Source organism: Oryctolagus cuniculus, chromosome 1, assembly GCF_051225735.1.
Source record: "Oryctolagus cuniculus isolate XC-2025 breed Fujian yellow rabbit chromosome 1, ASM5122573v1, whole genome shotgun sequence".
NCBI lineage: Eukaryota > Metazoa > Chordata > Mammalia > Lagomorpha > Leporidae > Oryctolagus > Oryctolagus cuniculus.
The window spans coordinates 98642547-98667729 of NC_142867.1; the positions used below are offsets into that span (position 1 = coordinate 98642547).

The 25183-nt window shown below is 36.9% G+C and overlaps 1 protein-coding gene across 4 annotated transcripts in view; it reads right to left on the reverse strand.

Moving 5' to 3' along the window:
- GUCY1A2 (guanylate cyclase 1 soluble subunit alpha 2) overlaps window positions 1-25183 on the reverse strand; it is a 354367-nt gene that overhangs the window by 120622 nt on the left and 208562 nt on the right. For all 4 annotated transcript variants that reach the window (XM_051820049.3, XM_089333342.1, XM_089333343.1 and 1 more), the window contains exon 5: window positions 1119-1604. In XM_051820049.3, the coding sequence (XP_051676009.1) occupies window positions 1119-1604 (486 nt within the window). The remainder of the gene's footprint in view (window positions 1-1118; window positions 1605-25183) is intronic.

Below are 25183 nucleotides of genomic sequence, written 5' to 3' on the forward strand. Positions count from 1 at the left end.
AGGCACCTGGCTCCCAGCTTTGGATCAGCGTGGTGCGCTGCACGCCGGCCACAGCGGCCATTGGAGGGTGAACCAACGATAAAAGGAAGACCTTTCTCTTTGTCTTTCTCTCTCTCACTGTCCACTCTGCCTGTCAAAAATAAAAAAAAAGAAAAAAAATATAGACACCTATGGTTCACTATTGTTTCTTCTTGCTGTTGTTCACATAAAAAGCCATGTACCCTGACATTGTGTAATCTATGTGAAAGCATATGCAGAATTGCAGCTATGCATCAGGTAGACATGTGGACTGAATCACTCAAAACATTGCTTTGATTTTAATAAGAAATTAAAAGGAAGTTTGATAATCAGACCAGCAAGTAATAGTTAACAACCATTTTAAAACTTTCCCATTCATGTACATATGAAAATGAAGATACTTCCACAAAAAATGGTCACTGGCACAATAATTAGAATAATTACATATATTAGTTTAGAATTAATGGGATCTGGCTTAACTGAGAATTAGGTGTAAAATACTGTTAGGTGTGAGTTAACTAATAATACATGCATATTTAAATATAACTTGCTATATCTTTTTATTTATTTATTTTTTTTGGACAGGCATAATTAGACAGTGAGAGAGAGAGACAGAGAGAAAGGTCTTCCTTCTGTTGGTTCACCCCCCAGATGGCCACTACGGCCGGCGCTGCGCGGATCCGAAGCCAAGAGCCAGGTGCCTCCTCCTGGTCTCCGATGCGGGTGCAGGGCCCAAGCACCTGGGCCATCCTCCACTGCACTCCCAGGCCACAGCAGAGAGCTGGACTGGAGGAGGAGCAACTGGGACAGAATCCAGCGCTCTGACTGGGACCAGAACCTGGGGTGCCGGCGTCACAGGTAGAGGATTAGCCTAGTGAGCTGTGGTGCTGGCCCGATTCACAGTTTCTTATGTCATGCCATAAACTGACCAAAAAAAAATGCTCATAAAGAAAAAAAAACATGAATTCTATAGAGAGAATTCTAACTTACAAAAATGCTGATTTTTTTTTACTATCAAATGAAAACATATACTCACAATTTAATTAGATGACAATTTACTATTAAATAATATCTATATACAATTAACTGAGCTCCATTACCTTATAAATATCCAAAAATCCACACTGGTGGTCAAATCTGGTGTACAGTTCATTCAGCATGCTGATCACTTGCATGGGTGTACATTGGGCACATATGGCCGTGAAGCCAACAATATCAGAGAAGAGCATGGTGACGTCATCAAACTTTCTGGCCTGCACTTGCTGCCCTTGCCACAACTGCTGGGCTACATCTCCAGGAAAAATAGAATAAAGAAGATCCACTGTTTTCTTTTTCTCCTCTTCCAGGGCCTGGTGAGTTCTTTCTAGAGTTGCCTTTAATTTGTCCATCCTCTTCTTCAAGCCATCTTGAGCCTTTGCCTGCTCACCAACCAAAATGACATCTCGGGTGGCATCATGAATAGGAATGTCAGAGAGATGTAGTCCTCGGCCCATGAGTTCATCCAACTTGTCCACACATGGAGATCCCAAAAATAAAATGGAGCTTGACTCTGGGACATGGATCATTTGTCCTTTGACTTCCATCACCTGCAACATGAACATGGAGCTTTGGTCAGTATTCTTCAAATAGTAGATTCACAAAAATTAATGCATTGTGTGGTAACAGGAAGACAGGAAATGTTTTATTAGCTATGCTGACTTACTACATTGATGTAAGTATACTTAAATCTTATTTACAGCAGTGTAAACTTCATGTTTCAAAAAATATTTTTGCATCTCAGCCACTTTCTAAAGAAAATAGCAAAGTGGAAGAGCAATAAAACATTTTTTATTCAAGATGAAAGTATTCAAGGAAAACGTTTCTTATTTAAGATGAAATTATTCTCAGGTATACCCTGAAACTGGTTTATGAGGCAAATTAAAAACTTTTAGCTTAATAATAATAGAATTAAGATAAATCTATCTGTCAAAATAACTACATTTACTTGTCATTTAAAAAAACTCCTTTCAGAAAAAAATTCAAGAGATTGAAATGAGTCAAAATAATTCTTATGCCTCATGGAAGTCATTTTTCCACCAGATATAACCCTTGGATAATGCAATGTTTATTGCATTGAGTAGACTGGTGAATACTTAGTCAATTAATTGATTTCTTGCTTGATTTCAATCTTAAAAATGAAAATTTAAGCCACATATCATTAAGCTGGAAAGTAATTATCACTCACCCATCTAGCATATCACTACAATCTAAAAATAAATTTAAAAAACTTGAATAGTACAGAAGGAACTCAGCTAACAAGATAAACAATCCAACATTATTCATTTTAATCTATCCCTCTTAATGTGTCCTTTCTGTGAGAAATTTAGCAAATTGTTTAATGGAAAACTTAGTTTAACTAGCAAGTTTATGGGATGGTGAACATGTTCAGAGAGGATGAGCATCAGTAGGAAAGGAAGGCAGGCTTAGGATATGACCTTTCATATACAGTTATTTAGGCCAGCATAAGGTATTTCAGCACACCTGGAGGGAAAGCCAGTTGTTACTCCCAGGAAAGGACAAGCTAAGAGTTGGCCAACTGAGACTGCATTAGTTTCACCTGAATGGCTTTCCACTATCACATCAAATGTGCTCAATACATTTGTTTTCCTTTATTCTTTAGAGCATAAAGTTAGGCCAGCTGATGAAATTGGAGGCAGAGAGCAAATACGGGGCCAACTACAGGAATTTGGACGTTTAAGCCTGCAAGCATGTCTTTGTTCACAATACCCCATTTGTTAATATAATTTTTATTTATTTGAAAGGCAGAAAGAGATCGGGAGGGAGACAGAAAGTAGTATTTAATCTTCTGGCTCATTCTCCAAACATATCCAGGGCTGGGTCAGGTTGAAGCCAGGAACCGGAAATACAATCCAAATCTCCTACATGGGTGGCAGAAATCCAAGTACTTGAGCCATCACCTGCAGTTTCCCAGGGTGAAGGCTGCACATTATCAGAAAGCTGGAATTGGAAAGAGGGAGCTGGGACTTAAATCCAGGTATCATCACATGTGATGCTATGAGCAAAACATCAACCCCCAGCCTAAAACAATTACCATCAGGAAATAAAATTGAATCCTTGATTTATTTTATGGATTTTTTTGAAATAAAATAAATGCTTACTTTTTTATGTAAGTTTTCTGCTAAAGTTCAGTATTTCACCCTTTTATTTATAAGGCTTTATTTATAATTATTCACAGTTCAGTTATTCACTGATGTCATTGAGTGCTTTTTTTCTTTTTTTGGAAGAAAAGTGATTTATTTATTTACCTATTTGGAAGGCAGGGTGACAGAGACAAAGAGCTCTCTGCTGGTTCACTTCCCAAGTGGCCACAATAGCAGGTCTGGGCCAAGCCAAAGCCAGAAACCACTAAATCCATTCATGTCTTCCACATGGTTGGCAGAAACTCAAGTAATTGAGCCCATTATCTGCTGCCTCCCAGGGTGCATTAGCAGGAACACATATCAGAAGTAGAGTAGCCTAGACTGGAACTGGCACTCTGGTATCAAATATGGTTTCCCAAGCTGTGACTTAACCCACTGTGCACAACACTCTCTCTTTTGAGAGCATTCCTTCTACTACTAGCACTCTGGATAGTAAGACTAAACAGGTAAAACATGGCTGTCCTCTACAAAGACATCACAGCTTGGTGAGGAAACAAATATACATAGGATAGAGAACAGTGTGAAAAAGACACTGTCAATTCCCCACCTAATGTGGGCTCTCAAAGGCTGTAGGCCATGGCTTCAGCATAAAGAAAATAATTGTCTTGTACAATATTTCCAGATTGTTCAACATGTACTTGGTATGCTATCTGATAAGGGATGTTGATAATGAGTTATACTCCCCCATTGTTAGGAAATCAAAGACAAAAATAAAAATGGATAGCAATGGAATGGAAAAGAATCTCCAGCAATTAACAAACACATCTACAACCAACTAATCTTTGACAAACGAGACAAAATTACTCCCTGGGGAAAGGATAGTCTCTCTTCAACAATTGGTGTTGTTAAAATTGGATCTCTACAAGCAGAAGTGTGAAACAAGACCCCTACCTTATGAAAAAATGAACTCACAATTGATCAAGGATCTAAATCTACAACCTGATATCCTCAAATTACTAGAGGAAAACATTGGAGAAACTCTGAAAGACATTAGCATAGACAGAGACTTCTTGGCTAAGACCCCAGAAGCAAATAAAAGCAAAAATAAACAAATGGGAATACATCAAGCAATAGAGATTCTGTGCAGCAAAGGAAACACTCAACAGAGTGAAGTTCGAGGCAAGTTATGCACATGATAAAAGATTAATATCCAGACTATATAAGGAGCTCAAGAAACTCAACAACAATAACACAATCCAGTTAAGCAATGGCCAAAGGACATGAACAAGCAGTTTTCAAAGGAGGAAATACAAATGTCTAACAGACAAACGAAAAAATGCTTGAGGATCACTAGTCATTAGGGAAATGCAAATAAAAGCCACAATGAAGTTTCACATTAGAATGGCTATCATCCAAAAATCAAAAGATAATAAATGCTGGTGAGGATGTAGAGAAAAACATACCCTAATACACTCCTGGTAGGAATGTTAACTAGTAAAATCATAATGGAAGGCAGTATTGGGATTCCTCAGAAATCAGAAAATAGATCTACCATATGAACTTGCCATCCCACTCTTGGGAATTTACCCAAACAAAATGAAATCAGCATATGAAGGAGTTATCTGTACTCCTCCCCATTTGTATCAACTCAACTCACAATAGCTAAGATAGGAAATCAACCCAGATATCCATCAACTGATGACTGGATAAAGAAAAAAATGGTATATATACATGATAGAATACTACTAAACCATAAAAAATGAATAAAACTCTACTTTATGCAACAAAAGGAATGCAACTGGAGGCCATTATGATTAGTGAAATAAACAAATCCCAAAAAGACAAATATATACCTGGTATGTGATAGGTAATATAGAAGAGAAAAAAAGCACAAAAATGAAACTGACATCTTATAATTTGATTAATGTTTACTGCCCTTATCTACATACCTGCGGAACAGTGGTCTTTATAGTTTCTACTTATTGAACATTACAGTTAGTGGTGCAGTAAGTCTATGATTATCAAATAAATTGAAAGTATGTTACTGCAAAAATTAAAGGAAAAAAGAAGGAGGGGGATTGAGAGAGGGCGAAAATATGGTTATCTTAGAATTCTATCTATGAAATCTATTCTCTTTATATCTTTAAAAAGGGCATAGTAAGAAAGACATACATATCTTACAATCCTACATTTAAAAGGACTACATGAAATGTGTTTCTTAAAATTCAATGTAAGAGAAAAAATTGTGGTAAGTTTTATAGAACTAATCATATTCTTAACTAGTAATAACATAACCTCTGATACTCATGGATTTATTTATTCTTTTATTTAGTCTCTCTTTCCTCGTACTTTCATAATTTCTTGCCAATTATCTTTTTCTTTTCCATCTTCCTTTCTTCTTCCTTCTTTCCTTTGTTTTGTGAACTTAAACATTTTTCACATCTTCTCTTTGTTTTTATCTGTCCTTCTGCCTGTCCCTATATTTTTGTTTCAATATAATTATAAAAATCATAAATTCACCATGATTTGCACTTATTTAACAACAGGCAAAACTATTATAGAAATTATATCTTTATGTAGAGGAAACAGAATTCTCGAAGAGGATTAAAATGGAAACATCTTCCTACAATAGTATTTCATCCAAAATTATATTGAAATTGAAATGAAATAGTACAAAAAGCATATGAAAGTAAACTGTCACAAAGTATATCAGATTTCAAAAATTGGCAAGCATAATACAAAAGAGTATTTGTTGTGAAGTATTATAGGTCATAATATCTGAAATCTTAGCCATCAGGCTCTATGTTTTTACTGTATTTATGAAAAGATATTTCTATGACAATAGTAACTATTATAATCAATAATTAAAAATTGAGTATATCTAAGTCATATAATTATATATTATATACGGCTATATTTTTGTGTATCCTGAACATGGGCCACAAGAAGTGAGAAGGGGCAGAGAGTATATACTCTCTCAAGAGTCTCTGGAGAAAGGGTTGTCCTCTTGACACTTTGACTTCATACTGTTGTCCTCTAGAATTATGAAGGAATCCAGTTACATTCTTTGAAAGTACCAAGTGTATAATAATTTTCTAAGCAATCAGCTACAGGAAACTAACACAAATTGGAACAAAATTTGCAAGTAGAATCTAATTGAAATATGACATTCTATCCAACAACAGTTGAATATACTTTAATAAAAGCTCATGGAACATATACCAAGATAGATTATATCCAAGACCATAATTTTTTTTTTTTTGACAGGCAGAGTGGATGGTGAGAGAGAGAGAGAGAGAGAAAGGTCTCCCATTGGTTCACCCTCCAATGACCGCCGCAGTCGGTGCACTGCAGCCAGCGCACTGCGCTGATCCGATGGCAGGAGCCAGGTACTTATCCTGGTCTCCCATGGGGTGCAGGGCCCAAGGACCTGGGCCATCCTCCACAGCACTCCCTGGCCACAGCAGAGAGCTGGCCTGGAAGAGGGGCAACTGGGACAGAATCCGGTGCCCCGACCGGGACTAGAACCCGGTGTGCTGGCGCTGCAAGGCGGAGGATTAGCCTAGTGAGCCGTGGCGCTGGCCCATAAATTTTTTTTTAAAAATTAAAATTAGGGGTGGGAATTGTGACAAAGTAGGTGAAGCTGCCTCCTGTGACACTGGCATCCCATATGGGCACCAATTCAAGTCCTGGCTGCATTACTTCCAATCCAGTTCCCTGCTAATGTGCCTGGAAAAGCAGCAGAGAATCTCCCAAGTGTTTGGCTTTCTGCACCCAAATGGTAGACCCAAAAGAAGCTCCTGGCTCCTGGCTTTGGCCTGGCCCAGCCCTGGCTGTTGCAGCCATTTGGGGAGTAAGCCAGCAGATGGAAGATCTCTCTCTTTATGTCTCTCCCTCTTTGTATAACTCTTTCAAATTAATAAAATAAACCTTTAAAAAATTAAAATTATACAGAGTGTGTGTTTTTTGACTACAGGAACAAAACTAGAAACCAGTAATTGAAAAATCTCTAACAACATGAAAAATAAACAATGTCCTTCTATATAATCCATTGTCAAAGAGAAATTGTCAAAGGAAATAAAATATGTAAGATAGAATGAAAAAATGCTATACAATATATTTAAATAAGTATCATACAGTTAACACAGTGCTAGTAGTGAAACCTATAGCACTAAATGACTACATTAAAAAAAAGGGTTACAGATCAATAACATAAGTTCCTATGTTCTGGGACTAGAAAAATAAAATCCAAATCAAACGGAAGGAATGAAATAATAAATTTAAGACCAGGGACCAATGAAATAAACAAAGCTAACAGAAAGGTGATTTCTTGCAAGAAGTCAACAAAATCAGTAGAAATGCAGCAAGATTGATAAAATTAACAAGAAAATACAAATTACCACTATCAGAAACAAAACAGGAATTTCATTATAAATAGTAAAGCCATTAAAGGATAAGGGAATACTATAAACAATTCTAAACTCAAAATTTGATAATTCACAAGAAATGAATCAATACTTTAAAAACCACAGATTACAAACTGGCTGCCTAAATGAATAAGATAATCTGACTACTCTTATGTTCGTTAATTTTTAATAAAAAATTTATTTAAAAAGAAATATCCATTCCTAGATGATTTTGCTAGAGAATTCTTCCAAATATTTGAAGAAAAATCAACAATTAATTTTACTTAATTTCCCAGAAAATAAGAGAACATTTAAACATGATACAACTGCAACCATTCTCAGAGACTCCCATCAATTCAATGAAAGAAGAAATGAGTCATTGTCATCACATATCCTTCATCTAGCTAAGATATAAGTCATATGCAATGAAAAGCATTTTTGGATAAAATATACAAATATAAATGTAATTACTTCAAAATATGCAGAGATGTCACCTGGCCTCAAAAGACTTATCTCCAAGTATATCATTTAAGCCAGATGTATCCTGTTTATCCTAATCTCCTTAAATTAATAACTGTACCTAATATAGTGTAGTTTTAACAATAATTGTCCATGTAATACACTTGTTAAATTGGTCAGTTAATAATGGAAACGAGAATATGAATAAGATTAGGGTGCCTTACCGCTTCTACTCAACATAATAGTAGACATCCTAGCTGAAATAATCAGACAAGATGAAGAAATAAAAGGCATCCTAATTAGAAAGGAAGAAAACAAATTCCCCTTGTTTTCAGACAATATAATTATATACAGTTTCCCCTGTGTATGCATAGGGAATTTGTTCCAGGGCCACACACATATCAAAATAGGCAAATGCTCAAATTTCTTAAAGAAACTAGGGTATCTGCATTTAGCCTATACACATCCTCTTCATATCCTATGTAATTTCCAGATTATTTATTATTCATAATACCATGTAAATTCTATATAAAATGTTTTCCATATTATTTAGAGATAAATGACAAGAAAAATCTGTTTACATTCAATAGGGACATATTTTTTAAGTTACAGAGAGAGACTGAGAGAATCTTCTATTTACTGTTTACTCCCCAAATGGTTGCTAGGACTGGGCCAAAGCCAGGAAACTGGAATTCCATCCAGGTCTCCCATGTAGTTATAGGGTATCAAGTACTTAGGCCAGCCTCTGCTGCACCACAACACCCACCCGCTAGAGATGCCTTTTTAAAAAAACATCCTTGATCTACCATTGGTTGAATAGCTGATTGCAGAAGTCAAAAACTTGAAGAAGAACTGCCTTTATATATTAAACCCTAACAATGTGATTAAAAAACTATGAGAATAATTCAGTAAATTTGAAGGATATAAAATTAACATTCAAAAATCAGCAACATTTCTACTCATTAACAGCAAATTATCTGGAATAGAAATCAAGAAAACAATCCTACATACAGTCACATCAAAAATAATAAGGTAACAGTAAATTTGATAAAGGAGATCAAAGGCTTCTACACTGAAAATTATAAAACTTTGATGAAAAATTGAAGATGCACAAATAAAAGGAAAATATGCTATGTTCTGGATTGGAAGAATTGATATGCTAAAATGTCTACACTACACAAGTCATCTATAGATTCAATGCAATCAACGGTTTCAAAATCCCAAAGGCATTGTTAGCAGTGACTGGAAAAAATCCTAAAATTAGCATGGACCACAAAAGACCTAAAATGTCCAAAGCAATCTTGAACAAAAAGAACAAAGCTGGAGATGTCGCACTGCCTGACATCACAATATACTACGAAGCCACAATAAAAAAAACAACAACATAGACTGGCATAAAACCAGACACATGCGCCAAGGGAACAGAACAGAGAACTCTGAAATAAACAAACACATTTGTGGTCAACTGATCTTTAACAAAGCTGCCAAGAGCATACCATAGAACGGGAACAATCTCTTTAACAAAGGATGTTCCGAAATTGTATATTCACATGCTTAGGTGTGGGTGATCCTGTACCTGGCGGGGAGTCTGCCTACCCTGCCCATGCAGGAGGTTGAGAGTGCATGGTGTATCATGCCTCCAGAGAAGGACCCCACAACCTGACTGCTAGTAGGCAGCGGGAGCCCCAGGCACATTTCTTCCACCCCTGCCAGCTGGGTAAACAGCTGGGTAAACAGTTGAGTGTGGCCCAACCCACCTGGAAAGCTACCCTAGTTACGTGACCTTCAAGTTTTGATTGGAGAAGAGGAGTTCTGCCAATTATCAGCTTAATCCTATAGAATTAGTGTTGCCCTGAATTAGTTATGCCCCTTCTGCCTAAAGGTGCGCTTGGTCATTAATAAAGCAAACATGTTCACCAAAACTTGTCTCCAGTGCTTCTTGTTGAAGAGTGCCTTCTCCCACCCATGACAACAGAGTACGGGCCTCATGAGATGAGCGAGCACATATGAATTATATTAGATCTTAATCTCATAACAATTAAAAAATCAACTCATATTGATCAAAAACTTAAATATTAGCTCTGAAACTGTAAAATTATTGAAGAAAGCATAGAAATTAAGCCCCTTGACATTGGTCTAGGTGATGATTATAAATACAGGCAACAACAACAAAAAAATACAGGCAACAATAAAAGGTAGATAAATGGAATTTTATTTTAAAAAAAGCTCTACACAGCAAGAAAATCATCAATAAAGTGAAAAGAACATGATAGAATATTTGCAAATCAAACATCTGATAAAGGGCTAATATTCAAAATAGGTAAGTAACTCAAACAATGAACAGGAAGAAAACAAACCGATGAAATGGGCAAAGGGTCTGAATAAAGATTTTTCAAAAAAAGACATACAAATGAGCAAGAGGTATGTGAAAAATGCTCAGAATCACTAACAATCAGAAATGCAAGTTAAAACCACTGTGAGGTATAACCTCCCATCTATTGCAAAAAAGACGAAAGATAACAAGTGTTGGAGAGGATGTAGAGGAAAGAGAATGCTTACACACTGTTAGCGGGTGTGCAAATTATTATAGCCACCATGGAAAACAATACGAAGTTTCCTCAAAATAGTGAAAAATAGAACTGCAATATAATTCAGCAATCCCACTACTGGGTAAATATCCAAGGGAAATGAAGTCAATATATAAGAGATATCTATTCCACCATGTTCACTACAGCATTATTCACAATAGTCAAACAATGGAATCAAACTAAGTGTATAATATAAAAAGAAATGAAAGCAATATGTCCACCGTGTTCATTGCAGTATTATTCACAGCAGCATAATTATGGAATCAATCTAAGTGTACATCAATGGATGAGTGGATATAGGTGGTAAATATACACAGTGAAATTAGGTATATACATAACAGAACACTATTATGTCTTTTGAAGAAGAAACCTTGTCATTTGAAACAACACAGATGAACCTGATGAGTAAAATAAGACAAGTACAGAAAGAAAAATACCAAAATACTGTACAATGTCACCTTTATGTGGAGTGCAAAAAAAAAAAAAAAGTCAAAATCACAGAGTACAGTGGTGGCTACCAGAGGCTGGGGTGAAGCAATTGGGTAGATACTGATCAAAGAAGATAAAATTTCAGTCAGAAAATAATAACTTTTGTTTTCCTTCCTTATTTAATAATATTATTCAAATTGTGCATTTGTGTTCTGATTCACAAAAAAAAAAACTATCCAAAGAAGTAAGATGTTTTCACAAAAAACAACTTTCCCCCAGAGCGCTATTGACTTTTTCAAATTTCACCATTTATTTCTGCACTTGGAATACATTAATTAATTAATACTGTATATACCTATTATCTATACTCTACCAGTACTAACGTAAACATTTTAAATATGCAGAAATTAATTCAGACCACCTTTGCCTCTTAAATTAGAAAACTATGTATATGTGTTGGGGAGGGGTGATACAAACAAGAAGCAAATTACACTACTTATCTAAGAGATTGATATGTTGTCTTTGTTGGGAACAGATAAAATAAAATTAATATTTCTATTAATGAAACCAACAACAAAAACCCAAACCATAACCTAACAGACATTTTATCATTCTTTGCTTCCCTCATTTTCCCAAGTGTCTATATTAAGTATCAGTTCAATTCTGTAAATCTTAGAAATTCACTTGAAAATGGATTTAAATTCTGTTTTGATAGATAAGTTAGTAAACCATGCAACCAAGTCAATTTCATGTTCCATGATTAGATGCCACTGTTCTTTTTTAAATCACAGGAGGATTCATATAATATTTGAAGGAAATAAGTCTGTGCTTGGAGCTGAAAGAAGTACATCAATACATGTTTTGGCATTCTTTTGTGTAAATTTTTCAAATGTGAAATCTTTATTCATTTTTTATTTAACAAGTATTAAATTTCGTACTATGTTGGAAATATTCAATTGATATGCAGTTTTTGAATACCTTAAATACACAGGCTGCACTTTTTCCTGAAGGGTGCTAATTTTATTTTTTTCCAGCACTTTCACAGAGCCAATAAGTCACACACAATAAAGCCCCATAACTGAACATCTTCCTTGCTTTAACACCCACAGTTAGCCTGCACCTCTGTAGTGCCTGGATCACCACACCATCATTCACACATACCATGGGATTTGGGTTCTATTTCTACATTTCTGGTTTATACAAATATGATGCAACAAGCTATAATAACCACATGGCAACACAACTAAGTATTTTCAAAGACAAAATTCTATCTTCAAGGAAGTATGGCAAAAGTGATTCTGTACAAAGAACTAGAGCATTGTTAAATAAGAATGAATTAAGCCATGTTACAAATGATAGAAAGTCACTGGGATGTGTAAATTCATATTGGCCATTCTGACTCAGCAACTTTAAACACAAGAATAATCTGATGAGGCCTAAACTAGTATTTTTGTGTTTATGATCATGTGTGTAAATGTGAACTTGCAGTAAAAATATTTTTTCTTTCCCTCACTGCATTCCTGAGTCAGGTTGGAGTTGGAAACTGAGGTGGCTACTTACCAAGCCCAACTTGGGTGTCGTTCATGCTTTTTTTAAATTTTATTTATTTATTTTTTTGACAGGCAGAGTGGACAGTGAGAGAGAGAGAGAGAGAGAGAGAGAGAGAGAGAGAGAAAGGTCTTCCTTTTCCATTGCTTCACCTTTCAATGGCGGCTGCGGCAGGCATGCTTCAGCCGGCGCACCGCGTTGATCCGAAGCCAGGAGCTATGTGCTTCTCCTGGTCTCCCATGCGGGTGCAGGGCCCAAGGACTTGGTTCATCCTCCACTGCCTTCCTGGGCCACAGCAGAGAGCTGGACTGGAAGAGGGACAGAATCCCGAACCCCAACCAGGACTAGAACCTGGTGTGCTGGTGCCGCAGGTGGAGGATTAGCCTATTGAGCCATGGCCCGCCCACACTCCTAACACACCTCAAGCTCAGACCAGAGCTCCCTAGCTCTATCAAACATACAGCTCTGGATATCTGCTAAATGAGCAAGCATTCCACTAAGCTACAGAGGCACATTTCAAAATACAAAGCAAAGCCTTCAGAAGAGATCAGCAAGTGTTTCCAATTAAATAAAAAGCAAAAAAAGGTGTTTCCTCAGATGCATGACCACAAACATAGAAATATAAGAAACACAAACAAGTATGATTCCCTAAACAAAACAGAATGCTTCAATAGTAGGCTATTTTGATGAGGAGATTGAATAAATGCTTGAAAAGGAATTCAAAAGAATGATCATAAGATTACTCAAAAATAGAGAAAAACAGATACATGAGTTAAAGAAATCTATACATAATATAGATGAGAAATTCTGCCAGCAGATGGAGATATTAAAGAAAAATAAAAATGAAACATTAGAAATGAATAATTCAATATGGAAAATAAAAACAATGGGAAGCCTTAACAACAGACTCAGTGAGGCAAAAGAAAGAATATCCAAGCTAAAAAACAAATCTTTGGAAATATCTGAGTGAGTGAGAGAGAGAGAGAGAGAGAGAGAGAGAAAGAAAGAGTGTTCATGGTCTATGGGATACCGTCAAATAACCAAATACTTGTGTCCTAGGAGTTTCTGAACATATGGAAAAACAGAACCACTTGGAAGACTTATTGAATGAAATAATAGCAGAACACTTCCCTATAGGACCAGCACTGTGGCATTGCAGGTTAAGCCACCATATGCAGTGCCAGCATCCCATATGGGCACTGGTTCGATGCCCAGTTACTCCTCTTCTGTTCCAGTTCCCAGGTAACATGCCTGAGAAAATGGCTGAAGATGGCTCAAGTTCTTAAGCCCCTGAACCCAAGTGGGAGACTCAGAAGAAGTTCATGGCTTCGGGTATTGGTCTGGTCTAACTCTGGCCATTGTGGCCATTCTGGGAGTGAACTAGCAGATGAAAGATCTCTCTCTCTCTCTCTTTCTCTCTCTCTGATTCCTTCTCTATCTCTATCTCTATCTCTCATTCTGCCTTTCAGGTAAAATAAAATCTTTAAAAAATTTTTTAAAAAGCCTTCCCTAATCTATATTAAGATAGAGACATCTAATTACAGGAGGCACACAGAACTCCCAATAGATGAGAAAAGATCTTAACCATGACACATTATAGCCAAACTTTCCAAAGTGGGTTAGGGCTGTGACATAGTGGGAGAACCTCCACCACAGCAGCTGCTCCTCTTCCTATCCAGCTCTCTGCCATGTCATACAAAAGCAGTAGAAGATGGTTCATGTGATTTGGCCCCTGCACCCACATGGAGACTGGAAGAAGCTCACTATGGCCATCTGGGGAATGAACCAGTGGATGAAAAACTCTCTCCCTCTCCCCCTCTCTCCGTAGCTCTATCAAGTAAAATCTTAAATTTTCAAGAGTAAATCATAAAGTTTCTAAAATGTGTACAACAGAAACTCCAGATTATCTTCAAAAGATCCCCAATCAAAATGACAACTGATTTCTCATCAGAAACCCTGCAGGCTAGGAGAGAATGGAGTGAAATAGACCAAGTCCTAAAAAAAAAAAAAAAGCTGTCACGCATAATACTATACCTTGCAATTTTAAATGGCATTTATTATTTTTTTTTTGACAGGCAAAGTGGACAGTGAGAGAGAGACAGAGAGAAAGGTCTTCCTTTTTGCCGTTGGTTCACCCTCCAATGGCTGCCACGGCCAGTGCGCTGCGGCCGGCACACTGCGCTGATCCGATGGCAAGATCTAGGTACTTCTCCTGGTCTCCCATGGGGTGCAGGGCCCAAGGACTTGGGCCATCCTCCACTGCACTTCCCTGGCCACAGCAGAGAGCTGGCCTGGAAGAGGGGCAACCGGGACAGAATCCGGCGCCCCGACCGGGACTAGAACCCAGTGTGCCGGCGCCATAAGGTGGAGGATTAGCCTAGTGAGCTGCGGCGCCAGCCTTTAAATGGCATTTATAAACTACGGAATTTATAAATAAGGGTGAAATAAAGACCTCCAAAACAAACAGAAATTGAAAGAATTTGTCACCACTTGGCCATCCTTACAAAAGATACTTAAGGATGTGCTACACACATAAACAGAAAAAGATAATCAGTATCAGTAATGTACAGGCAGAAAACCTACTAAAAAGTATAAAAGAGATGTAAAACTAACAATAAGTGTATTTATGGAAAAATGGCAGGACCAAGTCATTACTTATCAACAATAACATTGAATATAAATGGCCTAAATTCTTGAATTAAAAAACTCACTGAATGAATTTAAAACAAGCATGGCCCATCTATATGCTTCCTACAAAAAACACAAGTCACCAACAAAGATATACACAGACTTAAAAGTGCAAGGATGGAAAAAGATATCCTATGCAAGCATAAATAGAAAATGAGCAGGAAGGGGCCATGTTTATACCAGACAAAATAAGAAAAACATTGTTACAAAGTGACAAAGAAGGGCTTTATACAGTGATTAAGTGACCATTCAACAAGAAGTTGTGACTATAGTAAACATATATTTGCCCAATAATAGGGTGCCCTGCTATTTAAACCAAATGCTAATGGATCTAAAAGGAGACATAGGCAGCTCTAACACAATACAATATGGCCTTCAAAACTACATTTTCATCAACAGACAGAATAACAATAAAAAAATCAACAAGAAAACAACAGAGCTAATCTACATTATGGACCAAATGGATTTAACTGACATATATATGATATTCCTCCAGACAGCAGCAGAATACACATTCTTTTCCTCAGTGCATGGAACATTCTCTAGGATAGATGATATGTTAGCCCATATAACAAGTCTCAACAAATTTTTTAAAAAAGTCATATGTTATCTTTTCTTACCATAGTGGAATAAAGCTGGAAATTCACAACACAGAGAACTCTAGAAAATGTGCAGACACATGAGGACTGAACCCTATGATTAGTAGGTCATAAAAGAAGCCAAACAGAAAATTAAAAAAATTTTAGAAACAAATGAAGATGACAATGTAACATCAAAACTATGGAATCCAACACAAATAATGTTAAGGGGAAAGTTTATAGAAATTATTGCCTACCTAAATAAATTGGAAAGGCATCAAATAGATGATTTAACAATGCTTCTAAAGGACCAAGTGGGAAAAACATCAAACTAAACCCAAAATAATTAGGAGGGAAAAATAATAAAAGTTAGAAAAGTAAAAAAAAAAATGGAATAAAATATAAAATATCAGTGAAATAAAGGACTGCTTTTGAAAAAATAAATAAAACAGACAAATCACTGATACAACTAACCACAAAAAGGAAGACCCAAATTAATAAAACATGAGATTTTTTTAAAAATGAGATGTTACAATGGATACTAGAGAGATAAAAATAATTATCAGGAATTACTACCAAGAGCTATATGACAACAAATTGGAAAATCTATAAGAAATACCAAGACTTTTAGATATATATGATTTACCAAAATTTAGGCATGAAGACACAGAAAACCTAAATAGACCAATAACCAAGTTGGAGGCCGAATCAGTAATAAAGATCCTTCCAACAGAAACAACAACAAAAGCTCAGAACCAGATGGTTTCACTGCCAAATTCTACCAGATTTTGAACAAATAAACACTAATTCTTCTTAAACCATTCAAAACAATTGAAGGGTGGTAAGGGGTATGTGTGGTAGGGTGGGGGAAAAGAAATCCTTCCAAACTCCTATCAATTTATTTCCAAAATCAGAAAAAGAAGCAACAAAGAAAGTAAACTATAGACCAATATCACTGATGAACATAGATGAAAAAAATGCTCAACAAAATACTAGCAAATAAATCCAACAAGACATTAAAAAGATCGTCCACCTGGACCCAGTGGGAGTTTTATGTAGGATGCCAGAATGGTTCAACATACGCAAATCAATAAATGTTATACAACACATTAGTAAAGAATAAAAACCAAATGATTAACTGTATAGACGCAGAGAAAGCTTTTGATAAACCAACATTTTTCATAATAAAAACCTTAAGCAAATTGGGTACACAGGAACATAACTCAACAGAATCAAGGCAATTTATGAGAAACCCACAGTCAGCAGCATATAGAATGGGGAAAAGTTGGAAGCATTTCCACTAACATCTGGAACCAGACAAGGATGCCCACTCTCACCTTACTATTAAATATAGTTCTGGAAGTTTTAGCCAGAGCCATTAGGCAAGAAAAAGAAATCAAAGGAATACAGATTAGAAAGAGAGAAGTTAAATTATCCCTGTTTGCAGATGACATGATTCTGTATATAGGGAGATCCAAAACACCCCAGTAAGATACTATCAAGGGGCCAGCATTGTGGTGCAGAGGGTTAACACCCTGGCCTGAAGCGTAGGCATCCCATATGGGCACCTGTTCGAGACCCAGCTGTTCCACTTCTGATCCAGCTCTCTGCTATGGCCTGGGAAAGCAGCAGAAGATGGCCCAAGCCCTTGGGCCCCAGCATGTGTGGGAGACCTGGAAGATGCTCCTGGCTCCTGGCTTTGGATCAGCACAGCTCCGGCCATTTCAGCCAATTGGGGAGTGAACCAACAGATGGAAAACCTCTCTCTCTCTCTCTCTCTCACTCGCCCGCCCTTCCTCCCTCCCCCCTCACTCTCCGGTCTCTCTCTGTATAACTCTTTCAAATAAATAAATAGATCTTAGAAAAAAAAGATACTATCAGAACTCATAAGAAAGCTTGGCAAAGTTGAAGGATACAAAATCAACACACAAAAATCAATAGTTTTTGTATACATGAAGAATGCCATGGCTGAGAAAAATTGTAAAAATCAGTCCCATTCACAATAGCTCCAAAAAATGAATAAATACTTTGAGATAAACTTAACCAAGGATGTGAAAGATCTCTACAATGAAAATTACAAAATGCTAAGGAAAGAAATAGGAGAAGACATGAAAAAATGGAAAATTCTTCCACGTTCATGGATTGGAAGAATTAACATCACCCAAATGTCCATACTACCCAATGCAATTTATAGATTCAATGAGGTCCCAATCAAAATACCAACAACATTCTTCTCAGATCAAGAAAAATAAATGCTAAAATTCATATGAAAACACAAAAGAGCTGAAGAGCTAAAGCAACCTTCAACGATAAAAACAAAGCCAGAGTCATCACAATAACAATACAAGACATAGAGGGCAAGTGTAATCCAAACAGCCTGGTCCTGGCACAAATGTAGACATGTGGAGCAATGGAACAGATCTGAAACCCCAGAAACTAATCCATATATCTATAATCAACCAATTTTTGACAAATGAGCTAAAATCACTCCCTGGAGAAAGAACAGTCTGTTCAACAAATGGTGTTCTTAGAATTGGATCTCTAAGGCCGGCGCTGCAGCTCAAGGCTAATCCTCTGCCTTGCGGTGCTGGCACTCCGGGGTTCTAGTCCCAGTCAGGGCGCCCGATTCTGTCCCAGTTGCCCCTCTTCCAGGCCAGCTCTCTGCTGTGGCCAGGGAGTGCAGTGGAGAATGGCCCAAGTGCTTGCGCCCTGCACCTGCATGGGAGACTAGGAGAAGCACCTAGCTCCTGGTTTCGGATCAGCGCGGTGCACCAGCCACAATGCACCAGCTGCAGTGCGCCAGCCGCGGCAGCCATTGGAGGGTGAACCAACTGCAAAGGAAGACCTTTCTCTCTGTCTCTCTCTCACTGTCTACTCTGCCTGTCAAAAAAAAAAAAAAAAATTGTATCTCTGCATGCAGAATCATGAAACAAAATCCCTACTTTAAGGATCTAAACCTAAGGTGTGAGATCATCAAATTACCAGAAGAAAACACAGGGGAAATATTATTTTAATTTTTTAAAGATTTATTTATTTCAAAGAGTTACACAGGGAGAGGAGAGGTGGAGAGAGAGAGAGAAGTCTCAATCTGATGGTTCACTCCCAAATTGGTTAAAATGGCTGGAACTGCACCAATTCTAAGCCAGGAGCTTCTTCTGGGTCTCCCATGTGGGTGCAGGGGGCCAAGGACTTGGGCCATCTTCTACTGCTTTGGAAGTGGAGCAGCTGGGTCTCAACTGATGCCCATATGGGATGCTGGCACTTTAGGCCAGGGCGTTAACCTGCTGTGCAACAGCGCTGGCCCCTCAGGGGAAATAGTATAAAACACTGGTCTAGATAAAGACTTCCTGGATAAGACCCCAGAAGAATAAGGATTAAAAGCAAAAATAAACAAATGGTATTACATCAAACTAAGAAACTTCTGCACAGAAAAGGATACACTCAACAATGAAAAGAGGCAACTGAGAGAATTGAAGAAATATTTGTAAACTATATAAGATAAATGATTAATATCCACAGTACATAAAAAGCTCAAGAAACTAAACATAATAAATAATGCAGTTAAGAAATGCATTTAAAAAATGGACAGGCATTTTTCAGAGTAAAACACAAATGACCAATAGACAAATGAAAAGATGTTCAGGCTTAGTAGCCACCAGGTAAATCCATGGAGCTGCCAATAGCAGCAGGAGGGAGAGCTTGGCAAATAGCTTTTGAAATTCCACACAGGAAAAAAGAGAAGGTATAGGGAATAGAGAGGTCAGGTACCCCCCACCCCCCCCACCCATCTTCCTCCCCTCTCCCAACCTGGACCTACAGCAGGCTGTAAGAAGCCATCTTGTTTACCTTTTCAAACATAAGCAGGGGACTGCTGCCTTTGCCTCCTCTGCACATATCCATCAATTGCAGGGGCCACCTCACCACACACCCACCCAGGAATGAGGACCACAACATTTCAGAAGAATTTCTTCCCCACCACGCAAGCTGTACCACAAGGAAAAGTCCTGAAGATCGAAAACTGGAGCCTGTTCCATCCACCACTGAGAAGCAAGCCGGGCCCCAGTAGGCAGGGCTCCGTGCACCGGAGCTCTCTACCTGCCTCCACCACATTTGAGATGTGAGCTGGGCTCCAGTAGGCGGGGCTCCGTGCTTCCACTTGCAACCCACAGACATATAGAAGCTCATAACAGAGGGAAACCATACCACAAGAAAATTTCCACAGATTAGGGGTGCAGTTTGTTAAGCAAAACAATATAAGCCTGAACATACCAGAGACTAACACCAGGATGTCCCACAACTGTGAGGAAAGGGTGGGTCACACCAACAGAAGTGAACAATCTTCTTTGAAAAAAAAAAACACAGGAAAGCTACAGAGCCCCATGGGGGCCTTACATTGGCTACCTAATGCACCTGGAATACTGAACAGAGAACCCAGGCCACATCCAGCATGCACCTCTTGGAACTCACTGAAAGTATAAATGACCCACTAAATTACAAAGACACAAATTAAAGAAAAAAGCAAACAGACCAAAAAAGGAAAAATATACAACTGCCGAAAAACAATGAAAAAACCATAAATAAGAATAAGGAAGACACAATGAGGCCCTCAAAGGAACACTACACTTCTTCAATAATAGACGTTAAAGATGGAAAGATCAAGGATATGCCAGAGATGGAATTCAGAAAATTAATCATTAGATTACTTAGAAGCAATCAGGAGCAAATTCATGAACTAAATGAAAAATTCTCCCAAAAATTGAGATATTAAGGAGAAGTCAGAATGAATTACTAGAAATGAAGAATTCAATAGATCAAATAAAAATTGCAGTAGAAAGCCTTAATGACAGAATAGGTGAGATAGTAGAAAGAATATCAGAACTAGAAGACAAATTTTGGGAAATATTACAGTCAGATCAAATCAAAGAAGAAGAAATTAGAAAACTTTTAAAAAAACACAGTTGGAAATCTATAAGATACTATCAAATGACCCAACATATGGATTCTAGGGGTTCTAGAAGGCATAAAAAGAGAGAAAAGATTAGAAGACCTTCTTAATGAAATGATAACAGAAAACTTCCCCATTCTTGACAAAGAAGGAGCCATCCAGTACAGGAAGTACACAGAATCTCCAGTAGACATGAATAGAGAAGGTCTTCACTGTAACACATTGTAGTAAAACTCTCCACAGTAAAACTTAAGGAAAAGATCTCAAAATGTGCATGAGAGAAACACCAAATCACATTCAGAGGAAACCCAATCAGAGTCACTGCAACTTCTCATCAGAAAACCTTTAGGAAAGGAGAGAATGGTGAAATATATTCCCAGTCGTAAGAGAAAAAAAATTGTCAAACCAGGGTACTGAACCCTGCAAAGTTCTCATTTATGAATTCAGTAAAAATAAAAATCTTCCACAAAAAAACAGAAATTCAAAGAATTTATAACTACTCGCCCAGTCCTACAAAAGATGCTCAAGGCTGTGCCACACACAGAAACAGGAACATCACTACGAAAGAGGAACGCAGAAAATGACCCAGTAAAAGTGCAAAGGAAACCCAAAATACAAAAGTAGGACTATTTATGGAAACATGAGAGGGCAAATTCTATACTTAACAATAGTCACCCTGAATGTAAACGGTCTCAACTTGCCAGTTAAAAGACACAGACTGGCTGAAAGGATTAAAAAAGAAAACCCATCTATTTGCTGCCTACAAGCAACACATCTTACCAACAAAGATGTACACAGACTGAAAGTGAAAGTGAAATGTAAATCAAAACTACAATGAAGTTTCACCTCACCCCAGTTAGAATGGCTTTCATAGAGAAATCAACAAACAACAAATGCTGGTGAAGATGTGAAGAAAAAGGTGCCCTAGTCCACGGTTGGTGGGAATGCAAACTGGAAAACCACTATGGAAGACAGAGTGGAGATATCTCAGAAATCTGAATATAGTCCTACCACATGACCCCGCCATCCCACTACTCAGAATTTACCTAAGGGAAAATTAATTCAGCAAATAAAAGAGTTATCCGCACCCCCCATGTTTATTGCAGCTCAATTCATAATAGCTAAGACATGGAATCAACCTAAATGCCCGTCAACCAAAAATTGGATAAAGAATTTATGTGAAATGTACTCTATGCAGTAAAAAAAAAAAAATGAAATCCAGTCATTTGCAACAAAATGGAGGAATCTGGAAAACATCATGCTGAGTTAAATAAGCCAGTCCCAAAGGGACAAATACCATATATTTTCCCTGACCAGTGGTAACTAATAGAGCACCTAAAAGAAAACCTGTAAAAGTGAAATTAACACTGAATAATTTTTTTCTCTTAATATTATTGGATGATCTATTTACTTAACATAGAATTAGTCGTATGTGTATAAAGACAATTGAAAATATATCCCAGTAAAAAATAAGAGCAGGAATAAGCGAGGGAAGAAGAGGAATTGGAGAGGGAAGAAGAGGAAGGATGGGAATGGGGGTGTGAGGGCAGGTATGGTGGGAAGAATCACTATTCCTAAAGTTGTACTTATGAAATTTGTATCCCTTCAATAAAATGCTTCTTTGGGAAAAAAAAGAAAATACAATGTGTGTGTATATATATATATATATATACATATACATATATACATATATATGTATGTGTACATATATACATATATGTATATGTGTTTACATATATGTATATGCATGTATATATGCATATATATGTATATGTAGGTATATTTGTATATACACACACACTATGGAATACTGCTCATCCACAAAAAAGAATGAAATCCTGTCCTGCACAATAAAATAGTTCAATTGGAGAGCATGTTTAGAAACATGCCAATCCCTAAAAGACAAATATCTTAAGTTTTCTCTGATTTGTGGTAACTAACATACTGGAAATCAAAAACTGTACCAAAAAATGTAATGTATATGAGTGAAATTGACACCTTGAGATTTGATTATTGTTTATAGCCTTTGTCTATACTCTTGAGAAACAGTGGTTCTTCTACTGATTACTTGTTGACTAAATTCTTCTTACTACCTGTTGAATAAATTCTTTATTTAGTAGAGGATTAAACTTTCTGATATTATGTCAGTGCAAAAATTAAAAGAAAAATAAAAAATGAAGGGTAAAGGAGAGTAGGAGGGAGGAAGAGTGAAAAGTATTATAATGTTCTTAAAGCTGTTTATATGGGGTCCAGCATTGTGGTAAAGCTACCACTTGCAATGCTGGCATTCCATATGCGTGCCAGTTTGTGTGCTGGCTGCTCCAAGACTTCTCCAGCTCTCTGCTAATAGCTTGGGAAAAGCAGTGGAAGATGGCCCAAGATGTGGGTCCCTCCCACCCCCTGGGAGACACTAAAGAAGTCCCTTGCTCTTGTATCTGTCCTGGCCCAGCCCTGGCCATTCAGGCTATCTGGGGAGTGAACTAGCAGATGAGAGTCCTTTGTTTCTCTGTCTGTAGTTCTGACTTTCAAATAAATAAATCTTTTAAAAAAATAAAAACTAAATATGAAATGCATGAAGTCTGTTCCCTTTATAAGTTAAAAAATGTTTTAAGAAGTGCACAGCAACACCTAAAAAATATAACGACTGAATAATGTCCTTTTATAATTATAATAAAATGTTAAAGCTTTGAAGTTGAGATCAAGAAAGCACTGAGAAAAATTCACATTATTTAAAATAAACTTCTGTTCATGTTAGTATAAAAAATGCAGAGCAGCTATATATTTACAAGTAAGTATGCAGTCATAATGACAAACAAACAGCAGAAGAATAGTGGGAATAGACAGGGAGTTAAGTACTTGGAATAGGCTACAATGGGTATGATAATAGTACTTGCCTAAAACAACTGTAATGGTATAAATAAAAGCAGACTTCTATAACATGTTAAGCACAATATGTGACACAAACTTATTTCAATAAATGTTAATTAACCTCAATTTGGATTCTGAACCTACCCCAACTCTGAATCAGAACCTCTGATTTCTGGGGTCATAAACTGATTATTTTATTTAAGAACATTGGCTAGACTTGGGAACTGTTGTCTCAAACATCATTTTATTCCATCTTTTCACCCCGTAAGTGAAAGTGGAAAAACAGGGCATAGAGAGTAGAACAAGTAGGGTAGTTTGCAAGGCATGTTGATAAAAAGGCATGGTTTTGAATTCAGTCCTCTTGACATATGCAGTTACCAAGGATATATCTGTGTCACAAAATATGTTTAGAGTAAAATAAAGAGTAGTGTGTGGTATTTAGTGGTGCCTCAGAGTCAATTAAATAGCTAGTCAATTAAATAGCCAGTAAAATCATGAATCAAAGGTGAATCACAAAACTATGTCAAGCAACAAATGTTATAAACAGTATTTCTTTTAAAAATTTATGAATTATTTCCTTCACATTTATGAAAACATTAGTGATATGTTAGGACTCCTTATATTTATATGTTTATTCCACTACGAAATTTGGAGATCTGAGTTCTCTGTACACATCCTTAATGCTGGAGCCAACAACAACAATCCCTTAATTATCTCTTGGATTTAAATAGCATGTTAGAATTTTCAAAGTGTTTACACATACATTGCTACATATTATCTTCCCAATGTTGTTCAGAATGCATGATAAAATTACTGTAACTGGGGAAGCTAAGATCAGAAAGGGTTGAGTGAATTTAGAGAGTCCACACAAATGATAATGTAGAAAGCCCCTACAGGGGCTTGTACTACCTGTCCCAGGGTCCTTTCCATATATGGTGTTTAGGAATGAGACCTCATAAATGAAAATAATCTAATTTTAAAGCTTAGACCTATCATGTGCTGACTGAATAACCTTAGGCAGGTCACAAGGGCCTTTAGCAACCTCACTGATAACATGGGTGTAATAATTTGTACAGAATATGATTAGGATAAAATTTAAATGAGATAACACATGTCAAAAACATAGTCCAGTACCCATATACCCATCCTGTCAATAACTATCAATGATTGCTTACTGTTATGAAGCATTATAACAATGATGAATGATTATTCAGCTGATAAATAAGACACTACACCTAGGAAGTGATAGTAATGGAATTAGGTTGAAGAATTTATGATAATCATTTTATGATTCCATATTGATTATGTAGAGAACATGGTGTAAAAAATGCATCCTTTTTTCTGCAGCATTTTAAGTAACAGTAAAAATCTGGAAGCAACTTGAATGTCTATAAATAGATCACTGCTTAATTCCATCAACTAGTAAAAAGGTTCACAAGCCATCAAAAAAGGCAAAGAAATGATAACATCATGAAGAAGACTGACTACATTGGCAAAATATCTCAGACACACATTA